This window comes from Fusarium subglutinans (assembly GCF_013396075.1).
Source record: "Fusarium subglutinans strain NRRL 66333 chromosome Unknown NRRL66333_c0000118, whole genome shotgun sequence".
In the NCBI taxonomy this organism is placed as follows: Eukaryota; Fungi; Ascomycota; class Sordariomycetes; order Hypocreales; family Nectriaceae; genus Fusarium; species Fusarium subglutinans.
The window spans coordinates 27,005-49,823 of NW_023502181.1; the positions used below are offsets into that span (position 1 = coordinate 27,005).

The following is a 22,819-nucleotide window of genomic DNA, read 5'->3' on the forward strand; positions in this document are numbered from 1 at the left end:
AACTTTGGGTGGACACTCTCTTTGCAAAATTTCACACGGCAAAAAAAAAGTTCAGCATTCGACCTACGCGGAAACGATTCCAAGGCCCAAACGAACGACCAAACCCCCAGCTACGGGCATCAACCGAAACAGAATCGAACGAGCGGTCGAATCGCGAAATTCTCATCCCTTGAATTTATATCAATTGGCGACAGCGCAAACTCGATAATGTCTTTCCGTGGAGGTTCGCGAGGACGCGGTGGTAGTGGATTTGGAGGCCGTGGCGGAGGTACGTCTTTATTTCTTCGTTGCGCGGTTGATTTCGGGGGGTTGGCTCTTTGCGATGCAAAATACGTTGGAATTATGTGAATTGAGGCTGGGACCCGGGAGTGATTAGCTCTAATAGCGGTGTTTGGCGTGGAATCAAGATCAACTACTAACGAACTGTTTCTAGGCCGCGGTGGCTTCCAACAGCGAGACATGGGCCCCCCTGCTCAGATCCTCGGTATGTATATTATCATGTTCTATCCAAAATCCCATAACTAACAACAGTCTCAGAAATGGGCAAGTTCATGCACGCTTGCGAGGGCGAGATGGTCTGCGAGTCCATCAACCCCAAGGTCCCTCACTTCAACGCCCAGATCTTCCTCGAGAACAAGACTGCCGTCGGAAAGGTCGACGAGGTCCTCGGCCCCATCAACCAGGTCTTTTTCACCATCAAGCCCACAGAGGGTATCCAGGCCACCTCTTTCAAGGAGGGCGACAAGTTCTACATCGGCTCAGAGAAGCTTCTGCCTCTCGACAAGTTCCTCCCCAAGCCTAAGCCCCCGCCTGGAGCTCCCAAGCCCAAGCGCGCCGGTGGCGGTCGCGGTGGTGCCCGCGGTGGACGCGGCGGCTTCGGTGCCCGAGGCGGTGGCCGTGGTGGTTTCGGCGGCGGCCGTGGAGGTCCTCGAGGTGGTGCTCGCGGCGGTTTCGGCGGCCGCGGAGGTGGTCGTGGCGGCAGCGGAGGTTTCTCACGAGGTGGAAGCGGCTTCGGTGGTGGTCGCGGACGTGGCGGCTTCAGCCGCGGTGGCCGATAATCTCCTTGTCGCAACGACGACTGCGGATCACCTCTGTTATTAGGGAGGAGTAAGCGACTACACGACCCACGAGAGCTGCCTAAAGGGAATGGGGTTCGAAAACCATGGAATCTAGGAGGAGGGAAAGAAAGAAGAAAGAAGGGATTGACATGTATTTCTCTGGCGTTGGACGGTATCTGATTTCCAAAGTGCTTTGCTTGGTTTGGCTTTCCCACATGGCTCTATATCCCAAATCCCGCGATCGCCATGCTCGTATAATACGGCATCGGATTGGAGTTTGTATGTACAGACACAAGAGGATTCAACGAAGAAGGCAAGAGAGAAACCGAAAAGAACGGGCAACCTTTTTAACTTAACTCACGTCTTTATTGTGAAATATGTATATCTTCATTAGACCGTAAATCTCCTGTCCACGCTCACGGGGTATACATGTATAAGGCTCAAAGTCTCTTAGCTCTAAAGCGCCATGCAAACAATCGAAATCACTTCCCTCGGCGTCTAAGTAACGCCGCGCACAACAGGCCAAGGGCCAAGATAAAGGCCAGCCCTCCTAGGCCTAGGCCAAAGTATTGCGCATCTCGATATCCTCCTAAAGGGTCCTTATCACCGGTCTTCCCCATTTCCACAGCTCCGGCCATTCCCAGCCCTACTGAAAAGGCGAAAGCTGCTGCTGTATTGGTGATGCTGTTTGCGAGCCCCAGTTGTCCCTCTGCCACATCTCGTCCGAGGACAGTCGAGGAAGCGGGAACAATCGACACCATGCCAACTCCCATGAAGATGGTGCTGACAAAGGAGTTGGCCCAATATGCCTGTTGAGTTGGGGCTGACGCCAGGAGGGCCGAACTACTCAGAATGGCGATTGATGAGACCACCATGCTCAACTGTGCTGTGAAATCGCGGTTTACGAAGGGCCAGCATCCAAAGGCGATAATAACGCCAACCACTAGTACTGGCACAAGAGCAGCACTCGTGAGAAGGGGACCCCAACCTCTGACAACTTCGATAAATTGTACGAAATACCATGCCCAGACTCCAAACGCTGCTGATGCAGCAGTCACGAAACCAAGTGTAATACCAGCAGCCAGGTGAATCTGCTTAAATGGCACTAAAGGGTGACTGGCCTGCGATTCGAAGAAAGTGAATAGTGGTATAAGTATGATGCCTGCAATGATCAGGATGTACGCCTGGGGAGTATCCCATCCAACATTGGGCGCCTGGTTCCAGCCAACGCTGAAAAAGATCAAGGCAGCGATCCCAAATACGAAACCCAATATATCTAAACGCTTCCACAGGTTGCCTTCGAAATTGTAGACCAAGATTCTCTTTACTGGGATGACAAGCACGCTTGAAATACCTAGGGCTGTGCATACCGCGGCCAAACAGTAAAAGGCCCACGGCCACGAGGCGTAATTAGCAAACAAGCCTGTCATGACCGATCCAATGACAAATCCGAAAGGGACAGAGGCATCGAAGAATCCCATCACGAGCATCTTGCGAGGCCCAGGAGGATAAGCCCTCACCAGCATTCCATGTCCATTTGGAGTAATGAGTGCAGGGCCAATGCCTTGCATAGCTCGGCAGAAGCAGAAGAAGATGGCACCTCCATTTTCACTCGTCTGTACATACACGCTGAGACCAGCAAACAAACTCCAAAGTGCGAACCACATATACCCAGCGATGAAGGTATATCTTTGGCCGCAGACGTTCCCGATCCAGTTGCCAAAAAGAGTAGTCGCGCCATAACTCAACGCATACGCTGATGTGAACCAAGCAAGGTGTGTTGTACGCTCTGGTTCGAAGAATGACTCTCCAATTCGTCGTGCAGACGTCAGTGTCTGTGCAAGACTGGCATATGTTAGAACCTGTGCCATACATATGACAGCAACAAAAAGGCTTTCGTTGGTGGCATGGTTGAATTCGATCATCCTGGCCCCCTCGTTCAGGGGTTTCCTTCGCAAACCCTGGCTTGCGGGTGAAGAAGGGTCTATGTCGGATCCCGCACGAATGTGGGTGATTGTGCCTAACGGGAGAGATCGTGTACCCATATCAGGCCTCAGGGCTATGTATTGGTGATGCTGTGTTGTTCCTCGGAAGGCTTCGAAGCGTCTGGCAGCTTGGACAAGTCCGCCATGGTTGACCGAAAAGTCCGATGGCGTTGGACCTGTGGTGTAAGCAGGAGTTTCATTTGAGCGAGGCTCGGCCAGGTTTACTGGAACGCTGAATCGTGGAGGTGGTGTATGAGGTATATCTAAACGCGGTGGTAAGTTTGGTGTTGCCAGGCGAATCAAGTCTTCAGAGACTTGTGCTAGAGTCTCTGTCATTTCCGATTCCATGTCGGCGTCAAGGAGAGAATCTGTCTCGGCATTTGGAGGTCGCCCTGGCATAAGTGATATAGGTAAATAGTTGCCTCGATGCGGTGAAACGGGTGAAACAGTCATCTCTGATACACTCATCTGGCTCACTAGGTCCATATCTAGCAAATTCACATTCTGGGATATGTCACTGACGCTTGAAGGACTTCGGGTATGAGAATGAGAGTATAGCTGAGAATTGGAACGCGAGTGAGAGTAATCTCCAGGCTGAGAGTGAGAATTGAGGTTTGTGTAAGTGGGAGCCGGTGCTGCTGGAGAGTAACCACCATATTGTTGTTGATAATGATGACGAAAAGATTCCGTGACGGCGATCATGGTATCGGTGACATGTTGAACGGCAGAGTTGGATCGATTTATTTCTCGACGGGCCTCAGACTTTTCAGAGTCTTATCGTGATACGTTCCGAAGCGGCTCCATTGTGAAGTTGGTGATAAGTCAGCAACGCCAGTGTAGCAATAGTCGCCCCTCATGTCCTCGTTTGTAGATGTTCTGGTAGTCGATTATGGTTTAAAGGTGGTAGGAGGATGTTATTGGTCAATAAAGCAGATGATCAAGGCTGCAGAACCATCGTAACTGAATCAGAAATCTAGCAATCGAGATATAGTCAGGGACGCTTGGGGTTTTAGTCAATGGGAAAGGCTGCGCTTACAGCTTACAAGGAGGGTAATAACCCATGCCTCAAGCTGTATGTAGGCATGTCGGCTCATAGAATGGAAGCTGATCCATACCACTCCGTAAGCCTTCACGACTGGCTCGCCCCCGCAACTAAGCTTAGCTTTTAAGGCTCAGACTCTGGTTCAGGGTCCGGAGGTTTAGGACCTGACACTTCCACGTCTTGGCCCAACCGTTAGTTTTTGAACCGAGATGAGGGTGGGTAGTGTAGTGTATGGGTGAGCCAGAAATAGAATCATTGATCTTGTATCCGTAAGTCGTCACAAACTGTAGGAGAAAGAGACTTTCGCATCTGTGAGGATTCTTGTTGGTAGTGATCTGCTTGTCTCGATAATTCGTCCTCCTTTTGGTAACGTCTGACTCGCATCACAAGGTTCTGCGTTCGCATTGAACAAAGCTCAACTGGGGCGGGCAGTTCAGAAAGTCGGTGATGCATTGACACAGGCGGCGGTTACAAGGGTTCCTGTAAGAGTCTGGTTGGTCTATCGATCACGATCTTGTTGGTGATGATGGAGAAATGAAAATAGTGGTGTTGGTGATACAGTACCTTGCGGAAGGCACTTCTGTTCAAAGCGGCTACGACCAACACTACCTAAGTACCTAGGTAGGTAGGTAGGTACCTAGGACGATCATCAATACAGCAAGAGGCAGTCTAGGTAGGTCTACCACTCCTACTGTCCCCAAATTGCCTGTTATTCTCCCTCTTATTCCCTCAGTGCAGTGTTACAGTATCTGATCATCGGTGTAACCAAACCCCCAATTGGGTGGTATGCTTCTCATGTCCCGACGGGTCAGATCCCCCCATCCTTGTCTATCATCAACAGCGCAGCCACCCGTCACTCTCTGGAGCTTGTCTACCTAGCTAGCCTGTCTAGCCTGTCAGTTAGTCCTAGCCTAGGATCCTTCAGAAGCACAGCCTCAACATATCACAAACCATGTCTTACCCTGAACATGTTCTTTGGACCTTGAGCTTCTAGCTCCAACGCCTCTGACAGCATGTTTCAGATAGAGATTGTGTTGATTGGTCTGTATCAAGTTGGTGAAGACTCAGACTTCCCATCGTTCTGGTCTTTTTGTGAGACATGTTCTGTGATTTACTCAATTGCCTCCACTTCGTGAAGATCTTCTCCGCAATCTCGGCCTCTCAGTTTTATTCAGTACCGGGAATTCGGCAACCAAGCCTCATCATGGTTTGTCGATCCACTCATCGCAGAGCCTCAGATTGTGCGTAGGCCTCACGTATAGCTCTATTTTTGGTCATATGGTCATACTCGGCTTTCCCATGCCTAGGTACTCATTACATCTAGCAAAAGAGTATTTGGGAGCACATCCAAGTCTTTCTCGAACCTTGTACTGGTTGATACTTGGAGACGATCAACAGGAGATATGAATTAATGGTTTAACTTCAAATCCTGTTGGATTCCGAATATCCACTCACTTAAGCGAGATTCACTGCCTCAAACCCTTGAATGAGAGACAGGCCTACAGCAGGCACTCTGTTTCTTCGTCGTGAAATGGACCTCATCATTGAGAGCCATGCGTCCGTATCACGACCAATCGACCGTCACATTTTTATCTACCTAGTGTAATGTGACATCAAGCCTGCCACGCCACACGAACATATCATAATTGATACTATGGCGTAACTCGATATGGCCATGTACTCTGCATCTATCCACATTGTGGCGCTTATGAAGAAACCGATTCAAAGTTGCCACATAAAATGCAAGCAGCAAGATAAGGAATGTTTGGGTATCATGAACTACCATTGTTTCAATAAGCTGCGTGAATCATGTCCTGTCCAAGCCCCCAACCCCCAAATAGAAATGTCTCCGACCGTAGTGCGCTTAACCCCTTTTATCACTGATATTTGTCCTTGCGAACTTCCTGTTGAACCTCCTAATCGATCCTGCGGAACCCTCCAGTGATGATGGCAAACGCATGCTCAGGTCCAGACTACATGACCTCTACCCCCCCGCCCAATTTTTCAGTGCAATTACACCGAGCCAACGTACCATGTTAAATAATAATATCGGCTATAGTTTAAGGCTTGGGGATGCGGATGGTCTTACTGGTCATGAGGCAGCCGTGGATCATGAACAGAATTACGGCAGGATGGAACTCGAAAGCCGAACCCTGGAACCAGACACCAAAGGGAAGATTGTCATGCACCCAGCGCTGCGAGAGCCAATAGGCCATGATGGCGTCCATGCCGAGCGAAGTAGGAATGGGAGTTCCTTCAAAATACTGGCTCTTGCCAGTGGCGTCCTTTGGAAGAACCGAAACGGTAACATTAAAGCGGGCGAGGCGAGTGAGGCCACACAGAACGAAGAAGGTAAGACCAACAGTGTCGACCAGCGAGCGGAAACCAAGAGTGAAGGCGACCATAGCGGGAGCAACGCCGAAGGAGATCTGACAAGTATTGCTATCAGTGACCATAGTGATTGATAATGCGTAGAATGAGACATACCAAATCAGCAAGAGAATCCAATTCTTGGCCCATGAGGCTGCTCTTCTTCCTCCATCGAGCAACCTTGCCGTCGAAAAAGTCGAAGAACAGACCAAAAGGCAGGAAGAAGAGGGCAAGCCAGAGGTTGTCAAAATCCTTGGGGTCACCCAGTGCGTATCGTAGCGAGGAGAAGATAGACATGACACCGCAGGCACCTGTGAGGACGCTGGAGTTAGCAAACAATGTCATTTTGTTGAAGAACGAAGCATGTCAAATGCGATGGTCTCTGTGGTCAAGGTGTACATACCATTCATGAGAGTAATCAAGTCGGCAAGGTGCATGGCCCGCACGAGAGAGAAGTGGCCAACATCAGCAGAAAGAAGAGTCTTTTGCTTGTCAATTGCTATAAATAAGATCAATGTCAGTTCTAGAAAGCAAAAGTCGCTTAATTGTTTCATCATTGGCTAAAGCTTACCTGGGCTATTGGAGGATGTGACGTCCTTGGGGATGTTTCCATTGGAGCCCGACATGGTGTTGCTCCTTCTAGACATTCTACGGCGATTCCAACGACTTTTGGTTGATGCAAGGGTTGGCGAAGTCGGACGGTACGAGAGGTCGACCTCAGTAGTGTTCTGTACAGGAATACTAGAAAAGGACAATCGTACTAAGCTTCGCGGTGGCAGGAAAGCGGTGTCGATAGATGCGAAAGGAGAATGTTCAAAGCGAGCAAGAATACTAGCAATGCGAAGTTGAGCGGTATTCAGCGGTTCAGAATTTGTTGTGTTTTTGGTGGTTTTGTGAAGTTGCAGAAGGGTAAACAGAGCAGGTTTTCCACAAGTGGTTGACGTTGACGTTGACGTTGAGGACGTCGCGTTTACTGCTTTCGCCGCGGGATGTCCTGCTTTCCTTGCTTGGGTGGATGCCGTCATTGTGGGCGCTAGTGCTGGCCAGCTGCACGTGATGGCAATGGCTTAGACGCTCATAAGTGACTAGATTAGTAGGTAGCCATTAACAGTTCGTCACACGGAAAGGTCAAGACGGTTTATTCATGGTCACATTCGCATCTGCATTGGATCTTTATAAATCTAGGTATATCTTACGTACTAACATCCAGAGTAGGTACGTCAGATTGGTACAGGATCTCTAATGTCACCAAGTTGATCAACCGCTTAACAAATTCTGGGGTAGTGTACGTATCACATGTCAGATTCATATCGTATTCGCACAAGCTCGCTCGCTCACCGTCAGAACATTAAGCGAAGTTAGATGAAACCTATGAGAGTTAGTACACACACACAAATGTTCTACTGTGTAGACACCTGTAGAGAATGACCGGATGGCACACAGGGCGCGGTAAAGACTTCAAGATCAGGCATCCCCAGCGGTGTTTATTCAGGTCCACGTCTTCTCATGGTATACTGTGTATGCGTTACCTCCTAACTTAATATGCAAGGGTGTATGTATGTAATGTGTGTAGCCTCCTTTCAGAGGTGGTAAACAAAAGAAAACTACCCCCAACGCCGGTATCAGATAAAAGTCCCAAACAATGCTTGCGGTATTTGCCTGGCCGCTGTAAGGCAGGTTGGGCGTGTCATGACACGCAACTATGTGTGCGCGTCTCTCCCATGCTTCATAATTAACAATTAATGTTTATCCATGGACGGCTGATTGTTATCCTGTAGAATGAGTGTGCAAAAATCTGGACATGGTGTGGTTTGCTCCTGCTCATCGCGTGATGAGAACCGAGAAGCCATCTAACCATTGGCCACAGGAGCCAGAAACACCACAGATGATGTATCCTCGAGGAGGTATCAGAGTGTGCCTGGTGACTAGGGTCAGCTAAGTTCGCAGCGACACAACAATATAACTTACGCATCTCCACCATGAGCATTTCCATAAACGGGCGACTTGCGACCCAAACTCGTCAGAATTTGTATACCATCGATCCAAAAACCACATCGCACGACGAAGCCACTGATGTATTCACCACGACGAACATCTACGTCTCCTGTTAGATTCTTTTCGGTCCATCGATGAGTAAGAACTTACCAAACTCGAAGGTATCCCCCCCTTCTTTGCCGCCCTCCTTTCCAAACAACTGCCTGGAATCATCGTCATAAATGAATTCCATTCCGTCCACGGCCATACCGTGATAAATCACCACACGGGAGAGAACTCGGTCCTGCTTGACAGCACTCGTAAACATGGCTTCCGTAGGCTGGCTTCCATCCATCTTAGAGCTACCCAGCTTCTGGCTTCGGAAAGCACTCTTCCCGTTCGGTAACTTAATGAGAGACTCCTTCGAGGTAAACTTTTTGTAATCATCAATATCAAGTGATCCTCCACCGTAAGACTTGACTGATATTTTGAGAGATCCCTTGCTCTTCTTCTCAGACAGTCTGCCCCGCAGCTCGCTCTCGCAGAGCGTAATTTGCCGGGAGGGCGTCCCTTGATCAGTGGGATACTCGATCCAAGCATGACAGACATCGTCACCGTCTGCATAAATCTCAACAAAGAAGATTCCTGTGGCCGCCATAACAAGTACATTGCCATTTTCGACAGGGAAGGCTTGAACACTGCCGTCAGGGCTCATCGGGGGGTCATTGGGAAGGCGGAAAGCCGGATGAGCTCGGAAACGCAAACAGTCGAGGCGGTGCCATCCACATTCGTCGGCCTGGAGTGCGAGACCACCTTTGGATTTGGTCCTTGTACAGTAGGCCTCTCGAGCTACGAATGTGCGGTTGAGCACCACGTAATCTCGCAGCATTACACCACTCTCCTGATGGGGGCATCCAAACAGATGGCCTGTCTCATGCATATGAGCACCAATACCGATATTGGCAGCCTCCCAAGAACTGCCCGCTTCGTTGCAGTCATTAGCGACATGATTTGTATCCGTTGGAGTACAGTCAGTGAAAGCAGGCACAACCTCTTCGAAAGTGGAAGGGTAACTGTGAATGCAGTGAGATCCAAAAATGGCGAGTTGGAGATCACCGTCCCCTCCTCCAAGAGCGGCATGGCCGGTCACGGTCTTTGCTGTCGTATCCCAATGAGAATCCAAGAGAAGACAAGACACGTATAACTTTTGCCCTGGCAGCGGGTTGAAGTATTTCTTGACAGCCTCTGAAGCGATCCCATACAAAGCACCCTTATCGGTCGCCTTCTCGTTTTGCTGAGCCTTGTTAAGATCTCGAATCTCAGCAAGGGTCTTGTTGGAGCGGATAATATGCACACGGGCTTCGGAGCGCATTGTGCCGTTCTCTTGGTCACGATAATTGGCCGAGCCTGTTGTCCATTCTTCATCAAAGCGGAAGGCCCGTCGGCCAAGCTTGTTCCGCCACATCTGTTCCGATGTGAAGGCCTGCCACAGGTACGCTGCCATCCTGAACTTCTTCACGGCCATTTCCAGTCCATTTCCTTCCTTTTCGGCTCGGGCGGGCGAGGCATCGAATGTTTCGGGAGAGTCCTTTGCAACGAGTATCGCAAGCTGCAAAGGTGGTGAATTGGTAACGGGTAGCATATGAACAGTAAGGTAGGAAGCATGTATTGGGTTGGAGCTGTTGCTATTGGCAAGTTTCGGGCTTGAGAACTCGAAGCGCAATCTGTTGGGACCTGGTTGAAGGTACACCAGTGCTTTGAAATGCGAGTTGCAAACGGGCCAGCTGATTGCGGGGAAGTTGTCGTCGAGTCGGCAAACATTAAGGGTGCCATCGAGGGGTTTCTCGGCGGCATTTCCGATTGTGCCATAAACAAGGAGAACTTTTTGATAGACCTGGTGTGGTTAGCACAACACTTCAACTTCTTTAGCGGTATGTTTGTTGGAAGTTTTGGCGCAGCTTTTGTGCCAATTAACCCCTGACGATATGGCTTGCATTTGCATGCGCGCCACAAAACCCACTAGCCATAGAAACAATTCAAAAGCAAAACACCAAGACATACCCATGCATTTTCAGTGATGTTGATAACTCTCGGGGCGTATGGTGACACTGGAAGGGTCTGTCTTCCATTGACAGAAGGCGCACCAAGACCCGACATTCCGGAAACACTGTTGCGGTTGGAGTTGGACGATAGCAGCGGTCGCGTGGGGATGTCGAGTTGGCTCTGGCTCTGGGACATTTGCGACTGTCGACGCTGGAGTTGCTGTTGATCTTTTACCTGCAGATGAAGTGCGGGATCTGACTGGTGATCAATCGAAGGCGGCGTTAAGGAACCGCTTGAGGGCGATGTTGCTTGACTTGTAGCACCATCACTGGATGTGTCGGTTGATCGATTGGTACGGAAACTGGCCCTCGATCGGCGGCGCAGGTTGTTGAGGAAGGTCGGGGCCATTGTCGCAGGCGACTAGGACCTGCCTTTTCCAAGATGTATCCAAATAAGAGTCAAAGTTGTATGACAATTGCGTCGCGGGCAAGCGAGAGATGGACCAAGAAACCAAAGGAAAATCGACAGAAAAGTGACCGAGGGAGAGACCGATATTCAAGTATCCAAGAAACCCGTGGTCGACAGAGTAAGAGAGGAGAGCGCTCGTATTGCAAGTCTGGAGGAACGAATGGGGTGGTAGTTTAGATGAATGAGGTGGAGTGAGATCCCGATGGGGGGCGTAACAAGAATAGAAGCAGTGGAAGCTGTCAGTCAGTGGTCGACAGTTAACAGTTGACAGTTGACAGTTGACAGTTGGCTTGACTTCCTCTTGGTCGATCAAGGAAAAGGACGGGAAGGAGGAAGGAAAGGCGCAAAATTTTAGAGACTGAGAGATGAGAACCTGATATGAGAGGGAGGTGGTTTCTTGAAGGACTGACTAACAGAGAAATAACATGGAAATGAATTAAATGGAAATCCACTGTTTCGTTTCCCAGGATCTTCTTCACTGCCTTGGAAAAGATAACCCTCAAATGTCCCCTTCCACCCCTGTTCAACGGAGAACGGAGAAGGATGGATATCTTATTAGGATCCTAGACACTCATCGAGTGATGACAGATGACGGAAGATGTTCTGTATGGCCGGACTGCACGAAAAGACGGCCACAACCGATCCAAAGACGTGCAAAAAGTGGCTGGTGCTGCTAATGCACTCGCCGAGAACGAGGATGTGCTCAAGCTTGGGCCGGGGGATCCGCTGGAATTGGTGGGTTGCAGCGATGCGATTTATTATTGCGGCCGTTGCAAGCGTGCTCAACCAGATGGTGGCTTGCCGTGAGCGAGAGAGAGAGAGAGAGAGAGAGAGAGAGAGAGATTGAATCACTCGGGGGATGGAAGACGGAAGACGGCAGTAATGGAATGAATGACATGATAGCCCACGGGAACATTGAGACATTACACTCCTCTCACAGTGTCTGTCTAGGTATCTCTGTTGATCAATTCAGGTCGATCCAGTATCAAAATGTCCCAGACTCATCCCTGTAAGCTTATGGGCAGGCCACAGATGGGCCAAGCCTCACAACGTGTCGAGTTGAAAGCGATCGTGATCTATGTGGGCTTGAGCGAGGCCCAACTTGCATACAACAACAAGTTCAGTGGGGTTTGATATTGAATTCAACCAGCCGCATCTAGCAGGAACTCAACCTCTGAGGTGATCCCAGGCGCTAGAGCACCTAATGGTAGCTCTTGGCCAGCATCCAATGTCTTCGTTCAGGCACTGGTGTTCATCAACTTTGCTAGCAATCGTAGCATTCGGCTAATATCCACCGCGCAATCCTTTTGATAATATAATACAGCAGAAGTCGCTGCTATTTTGAAATTATCAACCCTCAACTTCGATGACGTCGAGATAATGGTCCATACAGCCCCTGCCTTGTCTAACTTAGGTACCTAGGCGGGACCATCCCGTGCAGCCGCCGATAGTAGACCATCCAACGAAATTGCGTTCTCATTCAAGATACCACGTTAAACATAAAGACTGTTGTTGGTGAGCGTTTCCAGGGGATGAGCCAGTTGATTGATGGTGCCATCCATGATTGCGAGGCCATGTACTCCGTATATTGTATAAGTTCTTTTAGCGCCTGCAACTAGACTACATAGTACTGTACCCAAGGTAGCCTAGTTAGTAGCCCACGCATTATACAGAACACTCAATCTCAGAAGTGATTGAATCAATGGGATTCAAGGTTTCTCCCATTCTCGAGATGGTGGTTGTACAGACCTTGGCCATCTCGTTTCAGATTCGAGGTTTATTCAAGGCCAACCACCATGTCCCCCCTCCACTGCAACACCGATTGAATAATGTCGGTGATACTTTATTTCCTCACTCGAAACTATCCTGTTTCGAGACCATAAGCCGATAGATCCCACATCACGGTAAACAGGGAAGTAAAAATTTATCAAGGGAGAGCAGTAAGCAGCGAGCAGCGAGCAGAAATGCCCTATATCCTGACTTGATTATCATATGCTAATAATGGCGGGCGACTATCGACCGAAAGCAAAAAAGTCCACGTATGCGATGCAGCTTATATGAGGGGAACATTGAACAACATCCATTTTAGGAGGGTGAGCTGGTGAATACATACGATGATGACCAACTGACGACAACGCCTCGTGTTGTGGGAATAACATGGGTGTACTACATAGTAGCTTGTGTCCGAAAGCAAAGACGCTGCCCTGAGCTCGCAAGCAAGATACGGAGTACTGACTTGTGAATTCGTCATTCAAGATTATAAATCCCTTGAGAACCTACCGAAGCAAACAAAGTTCGTCGGGGAGCACGACGCCGACTCCGACTCCCATCAAGCCAAATAAATTGTGTTGTCGGCATTTTCACATTCTCTTTTGACGCTGTGAACAGGGAATCATAGTTCGGATCCCCCGCTTTCAAATTGAGTAAAGATATATCTCTTGTGAACTCTCATTGACATTGCGACGCAAAGCCATCAGTCGACTTGCAGATCGTTTTCTTTGATGGACTTTGTGGATATTTACGGAATTTGATTGATGCTGTCGTATTGGCTGACTGAATTATCAACGAACGTGAGCTGTGGAGCTATCCAGTAGACGAAATTGTTAAGGAGAACATGGACGGAGTACGGATCAACATAGTTACATACTTATCTTAGGAGTTAGGTTAATTATTGATAGAGATTTGATAACTTGGTCAATGCATTCGCAAAATAAAAGTAAACGAAAATGCAAGCCCTCCTCCGAAAGCATCGCCATAGTCTATCTTATCAGTCATCATGAGTACCTAAGAAGAGATAAGAGACAACTCGCTATTGAAGCTCCTTATATCAACTTGTCAGAGGTTCAAGCAAATTGGTGCTGAACATACTCGGCCAAGGACGTAATTCATTCAAAAAGCGAAAACAGGGAAGAGTCTAGAGAAAATAACAAAATTAAAAAATTAAAAAAAATAAACTGATCAACTCCTCTCAAACAGGTGGTGGAAACAAGATATAGGGCCAGGCTTATATTCCGTCAGCCGGTCCCTTGCATGCAGTGACCAATTTTGGCCAGGCTTTGGAGAATCTGCAACCAATCAAACCGAGCAATGGACTACAGAACAAAGGAGTTTGTTCAGCCCGGACAAAGGCTGATGCCAGTATACATAAGTAACCTAGCATTGTATAAAACTCTGACAGACTTGACAGAGATAGAGAGACCATAGCTTGCGTTGGCCTAATCTGCTTAAGGGGTTCCTATTTCGCTTGTCATGAAAAGCCCATTAAAAGGCATTACCGAGTTTATAGCCTTTCTACCTCAAACCTGAGGCTGGCTGAAGCCTCTGGCAGAGACAGCTGGGAAACGCCAAATGGGTCCATTTGCTGGCCCAGCAGCGTCAGATCGAGTGAGAAGGGGTTAATTTGAAGCATCTGATTGGCTAGCATCCGTGTGCAAAGTGCATGCATAAATACTTGTTCCTAAAGTACCTAAGTATCCAGTACAAGTCTAATTAAAACTTCCGGGGCAGATAGAGCCTAGCGAGCAAACTCGGGTTTCGTTTCCAGAGGAATGTGACCAAATTTACTCGGTGACCCCAGCGACCGGCTAATGAAAAGAGTTCCTCGATGTCTTGGATCTCATGTTAACTGATCTTATCAGGCGATGGTGCAAGTTGGCAGTCTCTCTCTTTCAGCAGTTCATCAAATGGACATCAAGTGCATATACAAATGGAAAGAATAAGAGCCATCATTGTATTATCACAATACCGTGGTCAAACAAAGATTGCTCCAGGACCTCGAGCCTCCGAACAAAGAAGCCAAAGTAAAGTTTCCAGCTCAGTTCAGCTTCTCCTCTTCTCTAAGTCGTTACCCGGCCGTAGTAGCACGAGCCCCTCACAGAGCAGGTCCGCTTACACCAATTCAAGGCCAAAGTACCCGATACCTTATGACGGGCAACTGCAGCGTTAGTGCGTACCACTAAGACCAGGTTAGCAGGCTCCAGCTCATACATAGGTACGGTACTCAACTGTAACGGTCCCTCGAGATTGCGTTTGCTTGCTCTGTTCTCTCCAACTTGACTTTGGATTCTTCATTCACGCACCCAAGCCACTTCAACCACCACTCACCACAATCCACTCCTTGACCACTACGACTCGATTTCTTGCCATTCGACACACAGACTTTGGCCAAAGGTCATCAAACATTATTTTCTCACTTTACACAACACATCGATCCATTCGACTTCTTAATTCAAGTTTCCCGGCGGTTGCCCCTAGCAGCAGAGCAGAGCAGAGCAGAGCAGAGTAGGGCAAAAGTTTGAGTGTAGAAGCATCATGTCTTCGCCGTGGAAGAAACAGCCAGAAGATGTCGTCGACAGTGTACTCAAGCGTGCAGAAGTGAGCAAGGTGAGTAACTTGGTCCATTGACTTGTTACTAGTAAAAAATCAATCTGTTCTTCTTGACTCCTGATCAGGCGAGCATTAATAAACTGACAATTCCACTCTTTAAGATTGCACGACGTTTGCAAAACCGCCTCGCCCTCGCAAAATTCAAAACCAAGCATGGCTGGGAAGACCTCACACTCGACTCCATCGAGCCGAAAGTCGAAGAGGAGATGCGAAGGAAACGTTTGACCGAACCTACAGATGTCCTCTCCGACTCATCATCAAGCGCATCCGATCTCCCGTACCCGTCCCGAGCCCTCATGAGCTCTCCCCTCAAAGCGCCCCTGTTCTCCGATGCGGTAGGCTCCAGCAACGGCAGCACGGGACACCGCAAGCGCACATACCTCGCCTCCTTTCACGATGTATCATCGAGCCCTAGCAAACGATTCCGACTTTCCCCTACGGCACGCAAGTCTTTTGGCAGTAGTGGTGTATGGAAGAACTCGCATCAACTAACACGATCTTCTCCCCTAAAGCCCAGGCGGCAACAACACTTTACTACCTCAGGTGGACCCGATGTCTCCTTTTTCCAGCAGCGTCTGATGAGCCGTGAGCTGACATCACCCAATTTTGCTGCACCTTCTGATGACGATGACGATCTTTTGCCCATCCACTCATTCAACCCTACCAATATCCGCTCGTCTCCTCCACGCACACCACCTATGCGCACCAGGTCCGTCAGCAAACGGAACAAGGGCGAAAACGGTGCAGGGACCAATGGTAAAACCGGTGAGGAGGGAGCAGATTTACTTCTCTACCTCGCTGCTTCGCCATCGCCGGCCGTCAGAACTTCAACTCGAACACGGATGGAGCCCCCATCAACCCCTCCCCAGAAGAACAAGCAGATGGATCTACCTTCTTCTATGATGATGACGCCTGGTGGGGGTAACCTCTTCCCAACCACCCCCAGTCAAGCTTTCGACTTTGCCGAATTTGTCAACATCACACCCAGCCCAGCACAAAAGCCTTTCAAGACACCAATCTCAATCACGGCAACTAGGACACCTGTGAGCGGTACCCAAAGGCGGCTCACGTTCGACTGAATGTCTGAATGAAGGGTTGGAGAAACGGTGTGATTATGATCCGAGTTCTTTGTGGACATGATACAATGACAGCACTTGTTGTGAAACTCACGCATGCACCTTTTTTTGTTTTGTTTCACTATTTGGAATTGGCTTCGATTATCCGTGGCGTACTCCGTACAGTAACACCACTATACATGTCTGGGTTTCCCATTATTTGCGACGGCGTTATAGAATAAACGGCAATGGCATGAAAGAAGGTCTTTCAAGGGAGGTTATCGAAGACCACGTCTCGTACCAAGCGAGACCAGGAGGACAGTTTTTTTCTTTTCTTTCAGCGGCTGATTTCTTTTATCTTGTTTGAGGTCAAGAATTGTTAAAACAGATAACCTTCTGGGCCGGTTCAGGAGAATAGGGGGCATTGTCTGGATGGATTGATGGAACGGCTTATGGACAATGTGACTATCATCTTATTTTACTACTAGTACCTACCTCACTATTTCGAGTTCAAAATTCACATTATTACTGAGTTATTCGTGAGAATGTTGATCATACGACTGCAAATACCTGTATGTGGAACGAAGACGAGCGAGGGAAACCCCGTGTCCAAGCGCGCGTGCGACGGGCAATTTACGCGCGTAAGAGCTGGCGCGTAGCTACGTCGTGTCTGTTTCGCGCCTCCAAGACCCTATTTTTGACCATCTAGAGCCAATCACTACCTAGACGAAATGCCACAGGTGTAAGTTTTGAGTCTGATGTCATGAACTCCTGAGGGATGGAAGAAGCGTGTTATATGGTTGGATGGACTGCATCATGTGGACTGAAGAGGGGTTCAGCAGTACTTTCAAGACATGTACTCGATTAGAGGCTCAATAATGTCTGCCAAAACCTGCCAGAAGTGGAAGCACCACGTAATTTGATGCATTACTAACATCCATACATACACACTACGCCTATACCTAGGTAGGTAATCATGCAATGTCAATCAAGAGCGTCTTTCACATTCACCTCCAGAATTACAATGACATGAACAGCACATTGTATTAATAGTGATATAAAACTAAAGTCTCGGCGGAGCATAGCAAGCTTTTCTGATTTTGACTCTAGCGACACCTCACGCAGTGTGCGTTCTTCTAAAGAAAAAGAAGGAGAAAAGCCTAGTTCTGTGGTATCATAAGCATAAACGCTGACATCAAACATCAACACCATCTATCCATCTTCTATTTTGAAATCCCCTCAAGACTTACAGCGAGCCAATGAGTATCCCAGGAGAACCACTGTGTTGGTCCTCCGCCGAGAGGAACGAAGTGAATTTCCGTGTCCTGCTATGAGGGTTCACATCGCCTGGCCGGTTTGTCGTCTCAGGATATTGCCGTCGCTCTCACTTCGGGAGTGTCGAGGTGAGGGGGGAAAGTCAGATCCATCGTATCGGCCATAGATACTGGGTACACGAGGTTGAGGAGGCACAGGAGGCCACCCGCTAACGTCGCTCACTCCACTGGTATATCGTGAAGTGTAACTCTCAGCCCGAGAGTGTCTGACGGTCTGGCGGTTTGTGCTATAGAAGGAGCTGGCGGCAGTATAGCGTGGCATATTTTGAATGTGTCCCATGCTAGACATATGTCGGCCATCGAGTTCCAAATCGAAGGGGTTCGAGTGAACGTTGCCGCGCCAAACTTCCTGTGGCCTCAGCCTCACGCCGTCACCTGTCGATTGAGGTGTAAGGTTGCGCGACATGGTCGGGCCTTGCCTTTGATCGACTGGCTCTCTATAGGCCATCGGTGGCGGTTGCATAGGGTCAGGAGATAAGCTGGAACTCTCGTCCGCAAACGGGTTATCCAAAGAACGAGGCCGAGCAGGGGCAAGTGGGGGTGGCACAAGAGAACCGTGAGGCAAGACGCTACCGCGACCATATGAGTCCCCGCGAGGCGCAGCAGGAATGGTGTTGGCATCAGAGAACGGGTTAGGACTAGGAGTTCGTCTTCCATCATAACCATTGTCCGGCACAGGGGGGGCTGCTGCGAGGTCCACGACGCTTGATTCTTCAATAAGTCGTGACCACCATCCCTGCTGTTGTCCAGGAGCTGCGCTTCCTCGGCTAGGCGCGCGGTTTGTAGATGCGCTGTGACTTTCGGCGCCGAACTGGGAGTTTCCTCGGCTCATGTCGACATGAGAGGAGCTCATGGACTGCCGGAAACGCTGACCAATCTTCTTAGCATTGGCGCTCATAGCAGCAGCGACTTTGACAGAGCGAGGCGTTGGACCGAGCGAATGATTGTCGATTTCGTACTTCTCCTTGCCAGATCCGCCTTGAGGGAAATCGAGCGGGGTGAGAAGAGTGCTCCTTCGACGCTGCTGTCTCCGTCTCCTGATGAGCCAAAAGAGAACAAGTGCCAGGAAGGACAATCCCACAATGGAACCGACGATACTGCCTACAACGACCGGAGTTGGGCCTGCATTGTTCGAGTCCTTTTTGACAGCTGAATCAGGACTTTCGGTCTTGGAGGCATGGTCGCTTCCAGCAGTGGCACCGAGGCCAATGGTCGTAAGGCCTCCGTCGGCTAGAGTCGCTGTACTAAGTGCCGGTGCAGCCCCGTCAGCGCTCGTCTCACCATCATCGAAAACGAAACTATCAGATGCTTCAGTAGTCTCCGTAGCGGAGGAGGCGGTTCTGGATCCAGGTCGGGTTTGGAGGGTCGTTGACCGAGATGGAGGACCAGTGAACGTGAAGGATGCAGTATCAAAAAGGAGGACCTCCGAGGTAGATGTCGAAGATGAGGACAAGGACGATGATGATGAAGACTCAGTCTCGATTATGAGTCGAGCGTTTTCTGGAGTACCCTTAGGCGCCTGAACAGGAGTCGTTACAGGGTCTGGTCCATCGATTAATCGGGCATCCTGTGGTGTCTCTTGAGGTGATGGCGGCGTCGTTGTCTGGACGGGTGTTGTTACCGGATCCGGTCCGTCTGTCAATCGAGCATCTTCTGGTGTTCCCTTAGGCCGCTCTTCAGTGGTTGGCTGAATAGGTGTCGTTACCGGGTCAGGACCATTAACCACCGGAGGTTCTTGGGGCGTTTCCTGAGGGGGTTGAGAAGTTGGCTGAGCAATCGATTCGATGGGGACTGTCGTCGTCTCGTTCAGATTTGCGTCACTAGTTTCAGGCACTGCCTCTCCTCCAGCTGGTACAGTCGTTGGGGCGGGCTCGACCTCTTGCGTTGTAGGTACAATCAATGATGCAAACACTGGGGTATCTACAGCAGGATCCGCCACGGGAACAGATGTTAGATCTGCAGCAGGCACAGTTGAAGCCGGCGGCAATTCAACGCCGTCGGTGTTCTCCGTAGCGTTGGCTGGGACATGGTATGTAACCACGATGGTGGTAGGCTCGGGGATGACCACATAACGAGACTCCATCTTCGTCTGAGTGATCACCACGGGTGCTCGTTCTTCGAGCGAGTGTGTAGGGTTGGTATCGATTTCTCGTGGTATGCCGGCATACTGTCTTGCGAATAAAAAGTTGAACAAAGGCCGTGTTCGGAGGGCTAACATCCTCGACCAGAAACGTTCGCGATGCCAGTCGCTGTTAGTGAGAGCTGGAGTCGGAGCCTGGCCCAACCGTGAACAGAGGTAAAAAGTCTGATAAATGAGCAAAAGCTTAACATAGGGCCCCTGTGGCCATCTACTTTCTGGCAATATGCATGTAGATGGATGACCCAGTCACCTTGCGAATGTAATGAAGATGAGAGAATGTAGATATCACGGCCAACTACCGTGATGAGAAACAAGAATGAGTGAATGAATAATGGTACGACAAGAGAATGTAGAGGGCGCAAGACAAGGAAAGACACCAAGAGAAACAGAAACAGAGAAGGAAAGGAAGGCAAGACAGAAAGTGTGAGAGAGAATGAAACGACAATATGATTGCCCCGAGTGGGAGGGTGGTCAACCTAACATCAAGGTACCGAGCCGACCTACATACGTACCATGAACTCCCTTTGCCCTTTACTAGCGGTTTAGCTGTTTCCAGATACAACTGACATACATACATGGGGTACGGAGCACGGTAGACATGGGTTCGTCGTAGCTAGGAGCAATACCCTGTCCTGCGACAGATCTGAAGCACGACAGCCTCCCCACGCTGTCTGAGCTTCACTACCTACCTACCTGACTAGTCAGGTCCTACCGTCCTAGACTAGCTGGTATTGGATCCGAGGAGCAAACAAAAGATCCGATGGGAGCAACATTAAACAAGGTTGGTATCCCAGACTTCTGGGACGCCTTGGCTCTCTTGGCTTGCGTGGACTTGTGTGATGTTTGCATTTGCGTTTGTCACGAGGTTCCCGGCGGGTGTTTCCCCGTCGGCATGACATCCAAGCTCCAAGTAGAATGGATTCATGGAAGTTGGTCGGAATAATTCCAAGGATGTCACCCACATGCGGCATCACTCCATTTCCTTTTTTTGCTTCTTTTTGTTTCTGTTTCTTGGTCGCTTCAACGCCGTAATTAAAAAACGGTCTCGGCAACGTGGGCGGCTTCGCATCGCGATCGTGTTGATGCGTAGTGCGCGTATGATGCAGAATGTTGTTGATGGAAAAAGAAGTCCCGAAGCGGATTTAGGTGAGCGAGCCTCAGCAAGGAGATGAATTTCAGGTGGGGAGTGATCCAGATTCCAGCCCGAGTCTGGCCTGGGCCTGGCCCCGGGGTGCAAGAAGACTTCTGACGTTAAATTAGTTTGCCAAAATTACTTAGTCTAAGATTCTCTAAGTCTGTACTAAATTATACTACATCAAACTAAGCCTACCTAAGGATTTTTATCACCCAAGATAGAGGTCCTAAGTTTTATTGCACCCCTTGCCTGGTAATCATCTTGGCAGGAGCAGTAACGTAAGTAAAAGTTATTCTGGTTAGCGCCCGAGCGCTACTAATACCTGTGCCTGGCCACCTGAGACACCTGAACATCCACCACCGTTTCTCCCTGTGGCCCTGCCCGTTGTGGCCCTTCCCGCCAACAAACGCGCCGAGCCCGGTACATCACACCTAAAGTTAGCCAAAGGCCCCGCTGCCAGAACGTGGAAGACAAGGCACGGCAAAATATCCCACGAAACAAAGCTTACTCTACTCTGCTCCATATGTGGAACAAAATGACAGACAGACTGCAAATTTCATCCTCCCGAGAACTGTTTAGCTAGGGGCTCCTATAATCAATAAACGTGCATGGTATCTGCATAACGTACCTGAAAGGTGTCTCCTTGACCTTTAGGATAATACCGGCATTAGTTCCAAAGTAATAACAGACGCATATTTCTTTACTACCACCGCTACCACACACAAACAGTTTCTCAACACCATCACACACAGGAAACCAAACAAATCAGCCTAACGGCTCAGCATCAGGAAATATAACAGGGTTGGATCGCCAGATAGATTAGACTGGTAAGCAGAAAACAGCTGGTTCAATCCTTCTTCATGCACTATCAATCCCATGTGCCAGCTAGGTACGTTGAATGCTACCTACCTATGTTGCACGGAGTACCTCAAACCTCCCTCTCCCAAGATCCTTGCTTGGATCAGTTCATCCGCTCAGGCATCCCTTGACTTACCGCTCCTAGACCCATGATCCGGGCCACAACCGCCCACATCCCTGACTTCCTTCGCCTCGAGCCTGACTCGGACTGTCACCGTTTCTCGTACCTAAAATCTGTCTGTGCCTCTGTTAGCGACGCCTTTCGATTACCGAAATAGAACATCTGTCCATAATGTCGAGTTCCGCTGAGTAACCAGCATGGGACGGAATAAAGTTGATGGCGTGCGAAGACGCTAAAGCTTATGATACCGTAACCTTAAACATGGAGATCGTCCTTCATTTCAGGGATGGTCTTGAGAAAGAATTATGAGCTTTACCCGTATATTGGGAGTCGGGTAAGTTGTTGAGACGAATGGCACTATAACGGGAGTTTCAGTACGAACATATCCTGAAGAGTTCCATAAAACTCCTATATGCTTCGTTTGTGATATTGGACACGGATTTAAGAACATCGTGAAACGCCAGTGTTGAGCTTACGGTTAGGCTTATTATTAACTAATACTACTTTTAAACAGATTTGGGTAAGGCTTTATGTACTCTTTGGGATGAGAACATTATTCAGTTGTGTTAAAAGTTGGAAGACGAACTTCTTACACTCTTTTCACCATTGAACATGTATAACAGATAAATCATACTCTCTGGTTTGCAAATTCAAAAAAAATAGTATGCGGGGTCGTTTCTTAAATCCCCCATCAGAGTTGCTCTTCTAAGACTCAACTTTGTGATGAATATCGACTGAGTAGCCGTCTTTTCTTGCCTCGCATTCCGTATTTGATATCTATCCTTAAGACCAGAGCTAAGAGGGCGCATTAATACCCATATGTTGGAACATCTTCTTTCATGATCGTTTG

The 22,819-nt window shown here is 49.0% G+C and overlaps 6 protein-coding genes across 6 annotated transcripts; 2 read left to right on the plus strand and 4 right to left on the minus strand.

Annotated features, from left to right (window-relative positions):
• Positions 1 to 207: 207 nt before the first annotated feature.
• FSUBG_8547 (H ACA ribonucleoprotein complex subunit 1) lies at positions 208 to 1,058 on the plus strand (the record flags this gene model as incomplete). The annotated part of the gene is made up of 3 exons (XM_036686965.1): positions 208 to 268; positions 434 to 484; positions 538 to 1,058. 3 exons carry the CDS (start codon positions 208 to 210, stop codon positions 1,056 to 1,058), a joined length of 633 nt encoding a protein of 210 aa, XP_036535931.1.
• A 482-nt stretch (positions 1,059 to 1,540) lies between these two features.
• On the minus strand, positions 1,541 to 3,745 carry FSUBG_8548 (aminotriazole resistance; the record flags this gene model as incomplete). Its single annotated transcript, XM_036686966.1, has 1 exon — positions 1,541 to 3,745. One exon carries the CDS (start codon positions 3,743 to 3,745, stop codon positions 1,541 to 1,543), a length of 2,205 nt encoding a protein of 734 aa, XP_036535932.1.
• A 2,400-nt stretch (positions 3,746 to 6,145) lies between these two features.
• FSUBG_8549 (phosphatidylserine synthase) lies at positions 6,146 to 7,480 on the minus strand (the record flags this gene model as incomplete). Its single annotated transcript, XM_036686967.1, has 4 exons — positions 6,146 to 6,514; positions 6,573 to 6,766; positions 6,859 to 6,954; positions 7,027 to 7,480. The coding sequence occupies 4 exons, from the start codon at positions 7,478 to 7,480 to the stop codon at positions 6,146 to 6,148; spliced, it is 1,113 nt and encodes a 370-aa protein (XP_036535933.1).
• A 796-nt stretch (positions 7,481 to 8,276) lies between these two features.
• On the minus strand, positions 8,277 to 10,880 carry FSUBG_8550 (jacalin-like lectin domain protein; the record flags this gene model as incomplete). Its single annotated transcript, XM_036686969.1, has 4 exons — positions 8,277 to 8,373; positions 8,424 to 8,550; positions 8,601 to 10,323; positions 10,491 to 10,880. 4 exons carry the CDS (start codon positions 10,878 to 10,880, stop codon positions 8,277 to 8,279), a joined length of 2,337 nt encoding a protein of 778 aa, XP_036535934.1.
• A 4,371-nt stretch (positions 10,881 to 15,251) lies between these two features.
• Positions 15,252 to 16,405, plus strand: FSUBG_8551 (cyclin-dependent kinase; the record flags this gene model as incomplete). Its single annotated transcript, XM_036686970.1, has 2 exons — positions 15,252 to 15,323; positions 15,392 to 16,405. The coding sequence occupies 2 exons, from the start codon at positions 15,252 to 15,254 to the stop codon at positions 16,403 to 16,405; spliced, it is 1,086 nt and encodes a 361-aa protein (XP_036535935.1).
• A 1,314-nt stretch (positions 16,406 to 17,719) lies between these two features.
• On the minus strand, positions 17,720 to 19,933 carry FSUBG_8552 (uncharacterized protein; the record flags this gene model as incomplete). Its single annotated transcript, XM_036686971.1, has 1 exon — positions 17,720 to 19,933. One exon carries the CDS (start codon positions 19,931 to 19,933, stop codon positions 17,720 to 17,722), a length of 2,214 nt encoding a protein of 737 aa, XP_036535936.1.
• Between the last annotated feature and the right edge of the window lie 2,886 nt (positions 19,934 to 22,819).